The sequence below is a fragment of the Carica papaya genome, chromosome 5, assembly GCF_054855325.1.
Source record: "Carica papaya isolate Zhongbai chromosome 5, ASM5485532v1, whole genome shotgun sequence".
Lineage (NCBI taxonomy): Eukaryota > Viridiplantae > Streptophyta > Magnoliopsida > Brassicales > Caricaceae > Carica > Carica papaya.
This window is the reverse complement of record NC_142313.1, coordinates 15,873,044-15,889,411: the sequence shown is the minus strand read 5'-3', so window position 1 is coordinate 15,889,411 and position 16,368 is coordinate 15,873,044. Positions and strand designations below refer to the sequence as shown.

Sequence of the window (16,368 nt, the reverse complement as noted above, 5' to 3'; positions counted from 1 at the left end):
ATTTTTTATGTGATTATGTGCAATTAATATGGTTATACTTTTGTATTAAGGAGGATAAGAATGAATTTAGATTTGTATAGGTGAAATTGAGTTGTAGAATTATGGATATCTCATGAAAGAATTGAAGCACACGTTAAGTAAGGACAGTAGTTTAGTATGACTATGACTGTAATTATGATTGTCAAAGTGTAACTATGGCTAGATCGATGTTGATAGTGGGAATTATTTTTTTCTTTCGTGATTGTGATTGAATGGTATTATATGAAACAATAAAGATTTTATATGAACATGTATTGGTTGTGCTTGGTAAATATTGGGAATTAATTATAATATAAAATGTGTATATGAGGAGAGGTACTTCTTATGTGATTATGTGCAATTAATATGGTTATACTTTTGTATTAAGGAGGATAAGAATGAATTTAGATTTACATAAGTGAAATTGAGTTGTGGAATTATGGTTATCTCATGAAAGAATTGAAGTATATGTGGAGTGAGGATAATAGTTTAGTAGATCGACATAACGATAGTATGAATATTGGATGTGAGGTTTATGTGCAGGTTTAATGTATGTTATCTCTGACACTATATTCTCACTGAGCTTGTGTTAGAGTAAAGGTAAAAGAATCGAATCAGCACATTATCTCCGGTTTTTGAATTAGAGTTTTAAATTATTTTTACTGAGCATTTATTACTCACTCCTCTTTATTATTTATAGAACAGGGGAAGCAAGACCACACCAAGGGATCAGGACGGTGAAAATTGTGAAAATGGAACAAAAGATGGAAAGACACTTGTTTATGTAAATATGATTTTCCAGACTTTAAAACATTATTTGACTTTTTAGATTTCAAAATATTTTTAAAAAAATTTGAATCACTATGGTATATCGTAGTTTAATTACATTAGAATTTATTGAGAATATGATAATTACGATAGAAAATACGGGTGTTAATATTTATTATGATAAATGAATAAAAGGTAATAATCATAATTACTTATGAAAATTTGGGTGGTTACAACTATTAATTTTTTTGTAGACTGTATTATTTTAACACTTAACTAACTTTGATTTAGACATCTTTGCAATTTTTTTATTTATTTATCAATATATTTAGAGATGGACATAAAGAGGTGTTACCATTAATAGGTAAAACTCATAATTAATGAGTCACAAGATATGTGCATATATAAAATTACAGATTCAAAACAAATAAAGTAGAGTATGAAATAAGTGATATACTTCACTCGTTATGCATATGATTCATAAATTTTTAATTTTACTTAAATTAATCAAATTTGATTAATAAATATTTAATATTATATTTTTATATTATTTTTATTATTGAGTTAATTCTGTTCTAAATGGTATTTTAAATTATATAATTTTTTAATTCACACTTACATTTTATGATTAGTTTTAATTAATTATTTCAATATCTTATAATATTTTTTAAAATAAAAAATAGATTGACGGAACCAGTAATTAGTAAAAAATAAAAATTAAGAAGAATATAAAGTTTTATTTTTAATAATAGAATGGATATAATAATTGAAGTAGTCATCTGGTGCTTTAAGTTTCTCCTTACGTCTCAAGAAAAAGAAAACGTTTCTCCTTCCAAGAAATTTTCTTTGGGAAAGAAACGTTTCTTCTGAATAACTAAAACTTCAAAATCTCAGACTCCAACACACTAATAATCACCGAAGTTAAGAACTATCGACGTTGGCTTTCTTTCTCGGGTTGTTTAGAATGGCATCGGCACGAGATGTCGAGTCTCTATCATCACCACAGTCTTCATCATCATCACCATCAGTTGATGCTCAGACGACGCAAATTGATGGCGGAGATTCAGAGGAGGAACAACAGCATCAGGTGATGAGCGAGATCCACCTTGGATGCCCTCCTTGCACTTCTGGCCCACACATCTCCCGCTTCACCATCTGCCTTCCACCTGGTACAAATTCTTTCATTCTTCTCTTTCCTACTTCTCCCTACATCTGATTTTAATATTTAATTTGAATACCAGTTGGTTTATCCTCTCGATTATTAAAAGACTCAAGCCCTAGATTGGAAATTTCTTTTCAAAATTTAACAACTCATGAGGGTGTTCATTGAAATACTGGCCGTGAAATAGATCATTTTAGTACGAAGATTATAATCATTTGTATTTTTTTTTGTAATAATTATCTTAGAAGTTGAATGCAGCAGATGCAAAGAGCTAGTTAAAGATGAAAAAATTCATGTGGTGAACGAGCCTATTACGTTGGATGAAGATGGGACCTTGTTCTACCTAGACGCGCCCGCAACCGTAAGTTCTTATGCTCTATTTAATTTTCTTAACATCAGATGTCTCTGAGTTTCAATTTGTCTTGGATTTCACTTAAATTAATATGCTAGTTGAAGTGTCTTTCCACGCATCTGAAAGGGAAGACCGAACTTTCACTTAACTTATCTGTTCTGGGTTTCAACAAGTCTTTCTAGAGCTCTTGTGTACTCGACACTTTGGCCTTAGAATCTCATCCATTCTGGTGAAGATCAAGTTTCCTCTTAATGACATTGTGCCAAAGAGAATTCAGTTTCCAGGAGAAATCTCCATGGTCATTCAATTAAAAGATACAGATTTTTACAATGAAGATTCCAAATGCTAAAGCTGCCATCCTCTTCCCTAAGGCAACACTTCTTCTAACTAAGACGATGTTTGGCTTCAGCTTTTATCTACGGCTTTTGCAGTGCCAAAACACTCTGCAACCAAACGGGAAAACTGAAAATGCTTTTCCTTTTCAAAACCGCTTCTGCTTTAGAGAAAATATATATATAGTTTTCTAAAATTATCTTCACATAAATTTATTGAAAATATTCTTGATTTTAAAATATTGGAATTTTATTAATATTTGGCAATTTTAATTTTATTGAAATATTAATCATAATTTTATTTAAATATTGCAGTTTTATTATTATTTGGAAATTTAATTTTTAAATGTAAAGAAAATTTTAATATCTTATATTATTTAAATAAACTTTTCACTCATAGCACAAGCATATCCCGTGCCAAACAGGGCCTAAACTCTATTTCTTGGACTCACTCAACCTAGACCAGAGGAAAGATTTAAATCACTTCCTAAATTCTGTCAGCTACACCTCTAGGGATTTTAGAAAGAGAAAGGAAATAAAGGAGGGATTGCAGGAATTTTCCTTTTTGCGGGGTTTGCTTGATGCCAGTTACCAAATATTTTAAAAGAAAGTTGGGGTTTGTCTCAATTAGGAACAAGAAAAGTTGGGTCGGATAATGAGCAAGGGTCAAGTTTGTTACTGTCATCACCATAGATATGTGTATATATATATATATACTATGTAAATTTTATCTTCATCTTGCATGATGGCGGTTGGGGCAAGGACTCTATTGTGTGAAATAATAGGTTCTTTATATTTTGTGGAAATAACTTGTGGAAAGTATCTTGCCTCAATTTAGGCCAACTCAATTAGGGTACTTTATGGATTATATCTATCTTTATTTGTTTGATTAGGGCTGATTCTTCTGGCTGACCAATCAACCTTCAATTTTAATGAATTATGTCAAAGTAGAGACTAGAAAATTTCTTAAAAGAAGGACCTGTTTGTTTAGCATTTATTCATTTGATAAATTCTGAAGAGTTGTTTTTTCAAAAATCTAAATCTGCAGAATTATCTTCTTGTTTTCTTGTCACCATCCAGCATTATATCACATCATCAATTCCTAACGTTGGTTTGCAGGTAAACCCAGCTATCTAAAAATGTTGGTTCAGCGTATATGCTACATCCTGGTATTTATTCACTTTTGCCTTTTAGGTTTGGGGAGCAGAATTAGTATTATCTGATTTTGTATTGCATAAAATGTGCATTTCATCTGAACTGGATGGAATTATGTCATTAGAACTTGGTGCTGGAACAGGTAAACAATATCTGCCATCTACTTTGGTGCCTTTTTCTAAGCATGTGTTATGTTTTCCATATAAACATTATATGGTTTGAGTCCCATGCATGTATTATCAGTTCCTAGCAATTTAAGATCTTTGGACAGGTAAGACCGAGAAAGCTTGCTGTAAATTTTACCAATAATTACAAGTTGCAGCTTAAGCTGCATGTTTTTCACAATTCACACGTTCAACAATATGAAGTGTAGAGTTTTTGTTAAAAATCAGCAAACAAGATTATCTTAGACTCTTATCTTTATGCATATGAATAAAAGTATCAGCTTATAACAAATTGATAAAACTTACTGAAAAATTCGCAATCATACTTCCTCGAGCATAAGTGGAACAAAGAATAAGAAAAAATTCCAGTTTTCTAATTATAGTTGTCTTTCAATGTACTTGTGGATGCATGAATTCCAAGATTTGCATCGACTATTGTCTTAGCTGTTTTATTGTCCAAGGAGCTCATGTCACATGATTATACATATGTTATAATGTGCTTTATTTTGCTGTATTTACCCAGGGTTGGTAGGTATGCTGCTTGCTCGTGTTGCTCAGACAGTGTTCCTAACTGGTATTGCATGAATGTAAATATAGAATTATTACCTTTTAAGTCTATCCTTGTTTGTTTACTATAAAGTTCTTATGCCAGCTGCTTGGGTAAATTGCTTTTGCTTGAATACCAATGGAGGCTTGATTGCTGACTTCATCCTCATTTCAGTTTGTCAACAAGATTTTTCTCCTAATTGTGACAGACTAGGGGATGAGATCCTTGACTACTGTGCTAGGAATGTTAGCATCACTTCTGGATTGTTTAATTCTCGAGCTGCTGTTCATGTGCGTGAACTCAATTGGATGGATCCTTGGCCTCTTAAATCTGTTTCGAACAACATCGCATCCCTGAAAAAGTCAGATATCTGTTTCGGACAACTGTGCTATGGGATATTGTCTAATTTGGTTTCTATGATGATAGTAAATATCTAAAAGTTTATATACAGATATTCTTGGACCTCTGCAGAGTTCGAAGAAGTTCAGGGAGCATCACTGATCGTTGCTGCTGATGTAAGTTATAGTGATGATCTGACAGATGCACTTTTCAGTATTTTAGAGAGATTAATGTCGGCAGGTTCAGAAAAGATACTAATTGACAATAAGAATGATTATGACTAGGCAGCAGATAATGTTTTATTTGTATCAGAATTGTTAGAATTATGCTACATACAAAATTTTATTTGGACAGGTTGGTATAAATCTATCTTTTTCTGGCTGAGAGATGCACTGTATTAAGGGTTTTTCATTGAAATTTGTAATTAAATATTCTGCTTTTTAGAATTTTATTCATGATAAGACAAATAAGAGAATATTAGAGAGAGTTTGAGTAGCAAACTAAATATAAATCAGTTCCATAAAAGGATAAGATCTTCTTGTTATAGTATCTCAAAAAAATTTTAGTTATGGAAGTCGACTATGATTCATTTTATAGGGAGATTTTTCTAAAACTATTAATATGTTTAGGTAGCTGATTTCTATAAGAAGTTAGATTCTTGTATCTCCCTCAAGGTGGTTTGAAGATGTTGAGTAAACCAAGTTTCAAAATTAAGTCTTCAAAAGTCTTCCGAGATGGCGATTTGGTGAAAATATCCACAATTTGATGGCAAAACTAAATATGCTGCAAGGATAGTGTTCCTGACTTTTTCTTCTCTTTAACAAAGTGTCTATCAATTTTCACATGTTTAGTTTAATCATGGTGAAACGACTCCTTTGCAATGTTTATTTTGGATTGATTACTACAGATCACTATTATAGAATCTGAAGAAAGAATTCTCAATTCATCCAATACTTTTTATAGTGACATTTCTTCACAGATACCATGTGTTAAGTCTCTAAATTCAGCCTTAGTACTACTCCATGATACTGCTGATTTCTTCTTACTTTTCCAACTAATTAGATTTTCTCATATTATATACAGTATGTAGAGGTGGATCTTCTATCAATTATAAAAAAATCTAGTCTGCATCAGTATATATTCAATTTCATGATTGGTGTTTTATTGAAAAATAGTCCTTGTCAACTGTCATTTCTTGAGAATCAGAAACACTGCCTCCATAAGTTTTTCAATTGAAGTACTTATGAGTTGACTTACCACATTAACAACAAGATTTTTGGTATAGTATCAGAGGTAATCAATTAACTCAATAGATGTTGGTATCTTTGTTTGTCAATTGGAGCACTATCAATTTTACTTTCTAGTTTAATGTTGGGATCCATTAGTGTGTCTGCAAACTTGGATTAGCATTATAGTCTCCTTCAGAAGATTCAACACATTTTCTTTGAGAAACTGAGATTTTTTTTTTGACCTAACAATTTTCATTCCCAAGAAATATTTGAAATTTGTTAGGATTTTAATATCAAATTCTTTAGTTAAGACATTTTCAATATGAGTATTTCCTCCGTGTCATTCTTTATAATTCTTTATAATCTTTTATTGTGGGATCTATTGGTGTGTTTGTGGACTTGGATTAGCATTCTAGTCTCCTTTAGAAGAGGCAACACACATTTTCTCAGAGAAACTGAGATTTCTTTATTTGACTTTGTAATTTTCATTCCTAATAAGCTTTTTTTTCTCCTTTCTTGGGAAAATACTTCGCTAATACTAGGTAATGATTTCATTTCCAATATTCTTTCCTAGACTTCATATTTTTATTTAGTCTCTTGTGTTGTTTTGGAGAAAAAATAAAAATTTATTTTTTCATATTGTTTATGTTGTTACATCTAGGGTACTTATAGAATTTTTAACATAAAAATTAAGAAATTATTATTCTCATAGAATTCTAATTACATCATTTCAACTAATTAAATAATAAAATATTTTAATCAACACTCCTCTAAAGTTGGTGCAAAGATATCATACATGTACAATTTGTAAATGAAGTTCTGAATAACTATTTGCAGTCTAGCAGAGACGGATGCGCGGAGGAGCTAGAGAAAGGACCAGAGAAGACCAATTGGAACGACTCACGTGCAGAGGAAGCGGATCTTCGCTGGATCGCAAAACCAAAGGCGGGCACGCGCTGAAGAGCCAGAAAAGGCTGATCGGAGTGGCTCACGTATGGACGAAGCAGATCTGCACCAGTATCGCGAAACCAGAGGCGGGCGCGCGCATAGGAGCTGGAAAAAGGATCAGAGAAGGCTGTTCGAAGCAGCTCACACGCGTCAATATTGCGAAACCAAAGGTGGGCGCGTGTAGAGGAGTTGGTAAAAGGATCAGAGAAGGCTAGTTGGAGCGGCTCGCGTGGTGGAGGAAGCACATTTGCGTTGATGGGACACAGTGAAAGCTTAGTCGACGAGACGCGCAACAGCTACATGAAGGCAGGTCTGGAGAGGCATGATTTGGGCCGGTTCACGTGCGACCAGGCCAGATCCGTCCTGATTGGGATGTTCTAGTGGTGGTGCAATGATTTTCCAGGCCGGATATGGTTTTTTGGCGGTACGTGTGGTTCATGCACCTCTGGTGCTGGCAACTCATATGGCTCACGCACCTCTATTGCTGGTGGTCGGCGAAACCGAGAGGAGGCCAGTAATGAGTCTCCAACACTGTTTAGGATAGTGATGAAAGTAGATATGGATTAATGAGTACTAACTCTCCCTATTTTGCTATTTTGGGTTTGAAAAAAATCCCAAAATTAATACTCTATAATAGTTTTATTTGGCTCTGATACCATGTTGTTTTTGGAGAAAAATATTAACTTTATTTTTTCACACCCTTTATGTTGTTATATCTAGGTTATTTATAGATTTCTTAATGTACAGATAGCGAAATTACTATTATAGTAAAATTCTAATTACATGAGATAACTATTATTGTATAATTTTAATTATATTATCTCAACTAAGTAAGCAATAAAATATTCTAGTCAACACCTTGAGAAATTAGAAAATCATTTTTCTTTCCAGAATCCCTCTATACCATTCTGCATCATTGGATAGTTTCGCGTAAGTTTCTCAAACACATAGATCCGTTGCTAGTGATAGGTGACCAGATTGTAATACTAGATTATGGATAGATCTCCTTGCAGCACCTGGTATACATGTGTGCCAATATTTTTCAGATGAGTCTATCATGCAATCAAATGAATTGATTGATCTTATTGAGAAATCGATGTCTTACTGAATAACTTTTCGGGACCAAAACAAGAAACAATTGCTTGACAAATGGAAGGGTTTGGTCCAATTTTAGTGCCCTTTTAGGTAGGAGTCAGATCATGGAGCCTAGATTTAATGGTAGAGATTTTCGATGTGTTTTCTTTGTTCGAGTAGAACTCCTTGGCTACTTCCTAAATTTCGTGCATCGTCCCACAATAAGAAATTCTCATTGATATTATTTGTCATGGAGTTAATCAGCCATGGCATGACCAAATTATTTTCACCATTCCAAGTTCAGAATTTTGGGCCTTTGGCACTCGATTGTCTGATGAGGTATTCTTCTCTTTTTCTACAGGTAAACATCTTAACCGATTGAGACCATTGGATGTATTTGTTTTGTTTAGTTGTGACTGGTGATCGGAATTTAAGAAACTTTTGATTCGGGTGGTTTGATGAAAATAATTCCAATAGACCGAAATGTGACTTATGGGAGGTCATTGATTCTTGCTGTGACCATTTTCTTTGGTAATGGGCAAGAAATAAAGAGTTCTAGAGTTTAGAGATCTTGTTTTGATACTATGAAGCTTTGTAATTGAATTTTATTCATAATATATTTAATTTACAACAGGTAGATATAAATAGGAAAAAACTAGAGAGAATTTGAGTGTGAAACTAAATACAAATCAGTCGTATATGCACGTCGACAATGATTGTATCTTATTAGAAGAGTTTCCTGAAGATACCAATTTGTTTGGCTAGATGACTTCTACAGGTCGGATTCCTACACTCATCAAGAACCAAACTGTTCCTTCTCTTTCTTGAAAAGTGAACTAAAATGTTGGCTTCTCTGGTTGTTTAATTAGGTTATTATATCTCATTGATTAATGTATTTCTCAGTTTACTTAGTTGGCTACAAGATGGCATTGCTTGCGGCAAAAGCTAGAATAACTGGTTTTTTCCTATTACATGTGCAAGATAATGTTAAAAATTTAACTGTCTTGTTGATTTTAGAGAAGTGAAGATCTTAAAATTAGCCAACCTATTCACAGACAGCTCAAGGTTTTTTTATATAATACATATAAAGCATTAGAAAGAGTTTGCTTTTAAAAGCAAGTCAGGTTCAGTCACATGTAGTATGCTTGGCGCAACGTGACTTGCTAGCTATGAACTTGACTATTGTGAATTTAGATAATGCATTGCTATGCTGATAGGCCTGTTTTTTGATATGTCATGATGTATGCATGCATTATTGTGATTGTTTTAATTTGGATTAGGATATGATAATTAGAAAAAGAGTTTATTTGAGTCTTTTCTAATATTTGTGAGATTTTGGATATTGATTTGCTTATATTACTCAAATGAAACTTAGTGGAGCTTAAGTTTTCTCAAAAGTTTACGAGCAGAATGTGAACTAGAGGTTCAAAAGCACATAGGAGTTCCAACAGTTAAGTGCACTCATTTGCTGCTCAAAAGGCAGCATATCCAATGTGAATGTCATCTAGTTGTTTACCTTCTCCCCATCACATAAAGTCTATCAGAACAAATCATTTAAAATTATAGCTCCTTTCAACAATTGCAATAATGCAAGTATCAGTTTCTTTCCTCTGTGTTTCAGGTGTTGTACTTGACATTGGAGAAGCGGTACAACTTCAGTCTTGTTGATCTTGATGTTGTTGCTAATGGCTATTCACGTTTCGGAGGTTACTTGAGGCTGGAAGGAGGTAAGCATGCTAATGGCTATGCAAGTAGGTTATCATATTTCTACTGTCAAGCTAATGGCTTTGGGATTTGAATGCTATCATGCAGAACACGAACGCTTCCAATATGGAGGATCTCCTTGTTTTGTGGGTAAATGCATTGGTCTTACACAAATTCCTCAGTATGTAAAGGAGTACGAGAGAGGGCAAGATGTTGAGCTTTGGGAGATTAGATACAACAGAAAGAAACAATAGTAGAAATCTAGAAATTCTTGCAACAGTGATTAGGATGTAACCGTTGCATGAAGTTGGTATGCTTATGCCAAGAGCATTGCTGTGTGGGTTTGTGCTTTTTACATAGTAACATTAATATTTCATACTTTTGATTTATTTCTATTTTGTTCCTATGTAATTTTTAGATATTAATTATTTGATATGTAAGTTTGGTCGTATTTTACATATTAAATACATAATTAAATTAACTCTAATTGTATCTTCTATTTCACTATCGCATATTTGTGTTCTCACTTGTTTATTAATGGCCGAACTAGGAAGAATACATAAGTTTCTCGATTTGGTGGTCCTTTTTTGGACCCAATAGCAGATTTGTACAAGTTGCAGCAGGAAAGTCATTTGAATGAATATTTTACAGCCTTTGATATATAGTTTAAATCGAGTTACACGATTGTTGGATCATGAACTAATTATATTCCTTTCTGGACTCAAAAGTTGAACTAAGGTATTACTCAGATACAAGATGCAGTTTACCTTCATAATGCCTGCAATATTGAACACACGTATCATCAAAATACCTGAAAACCCAAAACAATTCCTACATTATATTGAAGCCTCTGACATGGAAACCATGCTGTAACCATTGTTCCTGCTCAAACATTAAACCGATTGGCAACCAATTTAGCTAAACCACTTTAACAAACCACCAACCAGATAAAACATGTAAACCAAAGTCCACTGAATTATTACCATGTCTCTCTCATCCCATTCTTCTTCTTTTCTACTCTCAAAAGTTACATAAGGTCTATTTGCTACAATTTTCTATGCATCACAATTTTTTAGGGGAGGAAATGGGTTATATAATCTTTCTTATTGCATTTAAACCATTGTTAAGTTAGTGAATATGCTTTATTTGCAATATTATTGTGATGCAATATGTGATTATGTAAAGGATGATGTACAAGAAACCAATATACTTATGTAAACAAGAGAAGTAATAGTAGTGGAGAAAGAAGGTAAAGGCAAAACATCAATTTATAGTAGTTCTACAACTCTACATGCTATGTCATCTCCTCAAGTTCCCAATTGAGAATTACGATCACGCTTATCAATCAAAGTACCAAGCTTCATCTTGTACGCAAACTCTTTTTATAATGTGTAGCTCCACCATTCACAACTTGTTTATCAAGGTGACTAGCTCCACTTTCACAAGTTCTCCACTAAACACGATTCAAAACTAAATTTAGTATAATAAGCTTATTTTTCTTTATGCGAACCTGTTTATAGTATAATTCAGAAACAAAATGTAAACACACCACAAATCAAACCAACACAAGATCACAAACACTCTTCCAAATTTCACCTCTCTTCTCATCAAAATTTCACATGTGAAAAAAATGATTTATTCACTTCAATATTTCTTTCACAAAGGGTTTAAAGTAATCCTATGAAGCATGTAAGTCTATGTTACACAACCTAAAATGAAAGTTTCTAACCTCAAGCTCCATGGAAATTGCAAAAATAGGAAAAGAGAAACAATGTGGAAATTGACATATTGTAATTCAAATCAGCGTGCTTTCTTTGCAGCAATATAAATTTTTTGTTTTGTGCTATTTCAAAATTTGGTGCTGATTGAAGTTTCTGGTTACAGTGCCATCTTTTTTGCCTTGGGTTTTTACTTCAAATTTTTAGTTCCCAAATCTTCTTTTCTTTTCTTTGGTCCTAGAATTTTATTTTTGTATTTTATCCTTAATTTCATCAAAATAGATAAGCATTCAGAAGTTGTCATATCCAAAAATCATGACAAAATATGAAAACGGAAATCGGGAGTTTTTTGAGGTTATTACACATCGAATCCGGTTGTTATGCTAGTGAGAGAGAAGGGAAGAGAAAACAATATAGAGAACAAGGAAGGATTAATAATTATATTTTTTTGTTCTAAAGTTTTCTTTTAATAATTCAAAACTCTAATTTTAAGGTTTTTAACATATTTTGTAAATATATTAATTAATTTCAATGCTATTCCTAAAGAAAATCAAAGGAAAAAAACTAATTGCACTTATATGTGAGATAATAGGACCAAAATAGTGCAAAAACATCATACATCTTTGACCACATATACAAACTAATGACTTACTATTATGATTTGAAAAAAAAAAAATTGATTTATATAAATTGATTGTCAAATGTTAAAAAATTTAGGTTATTTGATGCTTTTGAGATTCTTAGGAGTCTCCAAAATATATTTGAATGTGTCATAAAAATAAAAATCCTCTTAGAGAGAATTTTATATCTTATATTTTATTTAATTTGGAAAGATTTCATTTTACTTCAGATTTTAAGAAAATTATATTAATTATAAGCTGGTTGAGGCTTATATATATGTGTGTGTTCTTCTCTATGATCTATATATATATATATATGTTGAGGCGAAAAGAGCTTCAACACCTCTAATAGCAAGCAAATCAATTCATCACCAACATCGCAAGACTAATATGGAAGGTGCTAGATTTAAGTCCACCTTTGTGGTTGTGGTTTTTGCAATATCATGTTAGTAGTCTCTGTCTTTATTTTTCAATTTAACATATACGTGTGTATATATATATATATATATATATACTTCTATTATTATTATTATTATTATTTTTCAGATATGTCGTTATTGAGAATCGAAGCTTTGCCAAAATATTCCATGTCCAGGTGGTGGATATGCTCATTGCAAGAAAGATACAGATTGCGTGAGCTATCCATGCCTAGATCGATGCGTTTCTAGGTGTATGTTTCAGTTGTGCAAATGTTCCAACTGTAGTTAAGCATTTATGTTTGATTTTTTACTCTCATTATTGAGAATAAGATAAATACCAAATAAGTAAGTTATATATATTCTCATCCAAAACTGCTTAAGTTATTTAAAATTATATATATATATATATTATCTTACACAACTAATTCAGTAATTTAAAACTTAAGATAAAATTTTCTGCACGTAAATAAATTAGTAATTATATATTGTACTGATCATCGAGAAATTGGGTACGGACAAAATTTGTCCCTCGGTATAAGTTTTCTTTTTCATTTTTCAATTTTAATAAATTTTACATAAAATAGATTTAAGTAGTTAAAATGAAAATGATGATTTCAATTCCATAAAGGTAATAAGAATACCAAGAACCTAAACAGCTAACCTACAGTCAACTTTCAAAATTTCCACCAAGATTTACTTAGTGGTAAATTTATTTTCTCCAACTTAGATTATTGGACAGAGAGAAGAAATGGAGAAGAAGATTTATTTTTGTATTATTGGGATATATGTATCCCAAGAAATCACAAACATGGGTTTAAAAGAGAACTGGACACATTTATATATTATATTCTCCCCCAATTATTGTTTATATAGTAAAAATAAAATAATTAGCTATTTAATACACTAAAATTAAATTTATTAGCTAATCGCACTTAACTCATAGCAAATATATTTTGGTCATACAAATAATAAAATTTTATTATTTTAATGAGATTGCTTACAATTATTTAATACCCTACTTTTTTTTAAAAATAGTCCTTATACAGTACGGTAAATAAAAAACTAGAGCATGATAACTGTACATTTGATATATGAAAATAAGAGGAGGAAATGGACTTAAATAAGAACTCTTGCTATAATGAGCCAAGGTTGAAGCCTTCACAAACCAGAGAGTGGAATGGGTTGCAGAATCGTGATGAAAAAGGCTGAAATTTATGGAGTCTTAAGGCATTTATCAAGCTAAAGGATCATTAATGATAATAGTGACAATAATGGTGTGATGAAGGAGAGACATGAGAGAAGACAAATCTAGTTGAAAAATTGAAAGGAAACATAAACCCTAAGGCATGTGCTGATGATGATGATTTGAATGTTGTGTTAATGATGAAAAGTCGAAGGATTTTATGTAGAGAAGATAAAAATTTAAGAGGAAATTTTGAAAGTTATCAAGGTTGGTCTTGTTTCAAAAATTGAATGAGTTTGGATTTATCTTAATAGATTTTGAGAATGGCTTTGTAAAAGGGATTATGTTGTAAGTGATTCAATTAAACATTAATAGTTAGTTTGGCCCTTTATGTAAAACGACCTTTATTAACAAAATTAGAGTTTGGAAATAAAACTCATCCTATACAAATAGTTCCTGTTCGTAAAGGATAAGCTTAACTAACATACATTTTTATTAGTAAAAAATATAAAGTAACAGTCAGTGCTCCACCCTATATCAATGGTTACCATTTGCATATATTTACTTTAATAATGAATTTTGTTATTAAAATTAGTTTTACTATATATCTCTTTTCTATATTGCTAGTAGAGAACTTAGGAAAACAAATATGAGGATTAAAATTTATCTAGGAAATGACCTAGAAGAAAACAAATGTTAGAACTAGGAACCATTTAGAACTTGATAAATACAAAAATTAGTCTTTGGAAAAAAAAATCCTAGATAGAGAAGATAAAACAAGAAGTTATACTTAGTTAGCATAGAGGAACTATTATAAGTAGATTTAGGACTAGGCCAAAATAAAGTCTTAGGAAAAAAGATAGAGGAAGATTTTAAATGACAAAGACTAATGGGACTCCTATTGCGAGACACAAACTTAGAAATTACAAAAACATGATTACTTGGTGTTCTTTCAGACTAGATATTATAAAAGAGATTAGTAAAACTAATCTATGAATTTCTACATTGATAATGAGTTGTACATTTTGATTCATGCTATGCACTTATAAAGAATACATCTATAAAGAAGACTTATGAGCCTTCTTGACAAAAGATGCACATAGGAATCTTAAGGGATTCGAGATTCAAGTATGTTGGCTCAAATATATGTAAGACAACCCAAGAGGGGATGATGGATTGGGTTTCAAGAAACTTTAACTAATTTTAACTTAAAATAAAAATTATTATAATATATATAGAAAATTAAAGCAACCCAATAAGTAATTAACTATAAGAAAAAGAAATTTGAGTGATACTCAAGCTCTTACTTTATGCGCCTCTAAATTCGTGATTAGATGAATCAATATTAAAAGCTTTTAATAAACTATAAGTAGTAGAATAGTAAACTTAAGTGATAGAGCAAGTTAATCACACAAGAAAATATTAATTAAAGATTTGTAAATCAAAGCAATCTTGATTTTTATAGAGGTTCGATCACCCACGTGCACCTGCATTATCTCTTCAAGTCAACTAGTTGGTATTTTAGTATCTTTTCAAATGTTTATTTTTCACACGCTTAACTTCCCGTGTCACGTATAAATACTAGTTTAAGGTATCTATGTTTACAATTTATAAATGTTTATTTATCTTGGTGTCAAGTTTTACCACTCGAGTGTTTCTCTCAGACACTCAATTCCCAAGAAGTTTTCTATACCTATTCTTACAAATAAAATACTTGTTTGAGATGTTTAGTTTCGCCACTCAAATGTTTCTCTCAAATACTCAAAAATATGGAAGGAAATGTGTCAACTTTTTTCTCATAAAAAAGAGTTTTATAATATGATCTCAGGGAACTCTTTAAGATGATCTTTCAATAACTGGCTCAAGAAATATATTTTTTGACGTGAACGAGCCATCCATGTCATCTATAAGCCTTTGTTGTGCACTCAATTTTGGCTTAAGTGCATGAGCCATCCTTGTAGATCAATGAAGTTTGACGTGCACGAGCCATCTTTGTAGAAGTTACTCCTTAACTCTTCTCTTCCTGCATGGTAAAACTTATTCTTCTTTGTAGATTTGAGGTAGAACCCAGGATCAACTAGTGTGATAAAAATTTTCACATATAATATTAATAATCAGAATCCTAAAACTCTCAATAAATCCTCCCTACTAACTTGATAATTCACCTCAAATTATGAATTAAGGTAATTGGGATAGTTGGAATTGATTAAAAATACCAGAAACATGAACGTAATAAGTTAGAAATCAATTAATAAGGAAATTGATAAAACACCACAAAGGATTATCTTGATAAATTAAATCAATCATCAACTCAACAAGATGGTTGAAAAATATTCTCAAAGAGTAATCACAATAGCATAAGCTAAACATCAATTTTTTTTTTTAATTTGACATAATTGATGGATTAATTACAACTTAAGAGTGGTGTCCTTTATATAAGCATTCACCTTACATACTTGAATAAAACTCAAAAGCTAGAATCCTAATTACATTACTTAATTTAACTTTATTTAAGAAAGCATTAAAATAATAATTAAAATAAGCAAATTAATTAAAATATAAACTCTCATCTCTTAAGATGAAAGATTGTTGTGGCTGAATTCTCCATGCTTTATTTAACTTGGATTTGGTCTTCA

At 31.5% G+C, this 16,368-nt stretch overlaps 1 protein-coding gene across 7 annotated transcripts; it reads left to right on the top strand.

The window, feature by feature from the left end:
* Positions 1-1,577: 1,577 nt before the first annotated feature.
* LOC110816219 (uncharacterized) lies at positions 1,578-10,279 on the top strand. 7 transcript variants are annotated; one of them, XM_022044326.2, is made up of 8 exons: positions 1,814-1,955; positions 2,210-2,309; positions 3,752-3,801; positions 4,475-4,525; positions 4,673-4,859; positions 4,950-5,013; positions 9,710-9,815; positions 9,901-10,279. In XM_022044326.2, exons 3-8 carry the CDS (start codon positions 3,789-3,791, stop codon positions 10,044-10,046), a joined length of 567 nt encoding a protein of 188 aa, XP_021900018.1. In that variant the 5' UTR covers positions 1,814-1,955; positions 2,210-2,309; positions 3,752-3,788; the 3' UTR covers positions 10,047-10,279. The 7 variants fall into 7 exon arrangements, with proteins under 7 accessions (XP_088075763.1, XP_088075762.1, XP_021900018.1 ...); XM_022044313.2 differs by having other exon boundaries at positions 4,604-4,859; XM_022044316.2 differs by having other exon boundaries at positions 1,921-1,955; positions 2,207-2,309; positions 4,604-4,859.
* The last annotated feature ends 6,089 nt before the right edge of the window (positions 10,280-16,368 follow it).

What these genes read in the sequence shown, in the direction of transcription:
- LOC110816219 (XM_088219636.1), top strand. Translation starts at nt 1,751, where the DNA reads ATGGCATCGGCACGAGATGTCGAGTCTCTATCATCACCACAGTCTTCA. An exon ending in CACCATCTGCCTTCCACCTG is followed by an intron (nt 1,956 to 2,193) that starts GTACAAATTCTT and finishes TAATTATCTTAG; the next exon opens with AAGTTGAATGCAGCAGATGC. An exon ending in CTAACTGGTATTGCATGAAT is followed by an intron (nt 4,539 to 9,709) that starts GTAAATATAGAA and finishes TCTGTGTTTCAG; the next exon opens with GTGTTGTACTTGACATTGGA.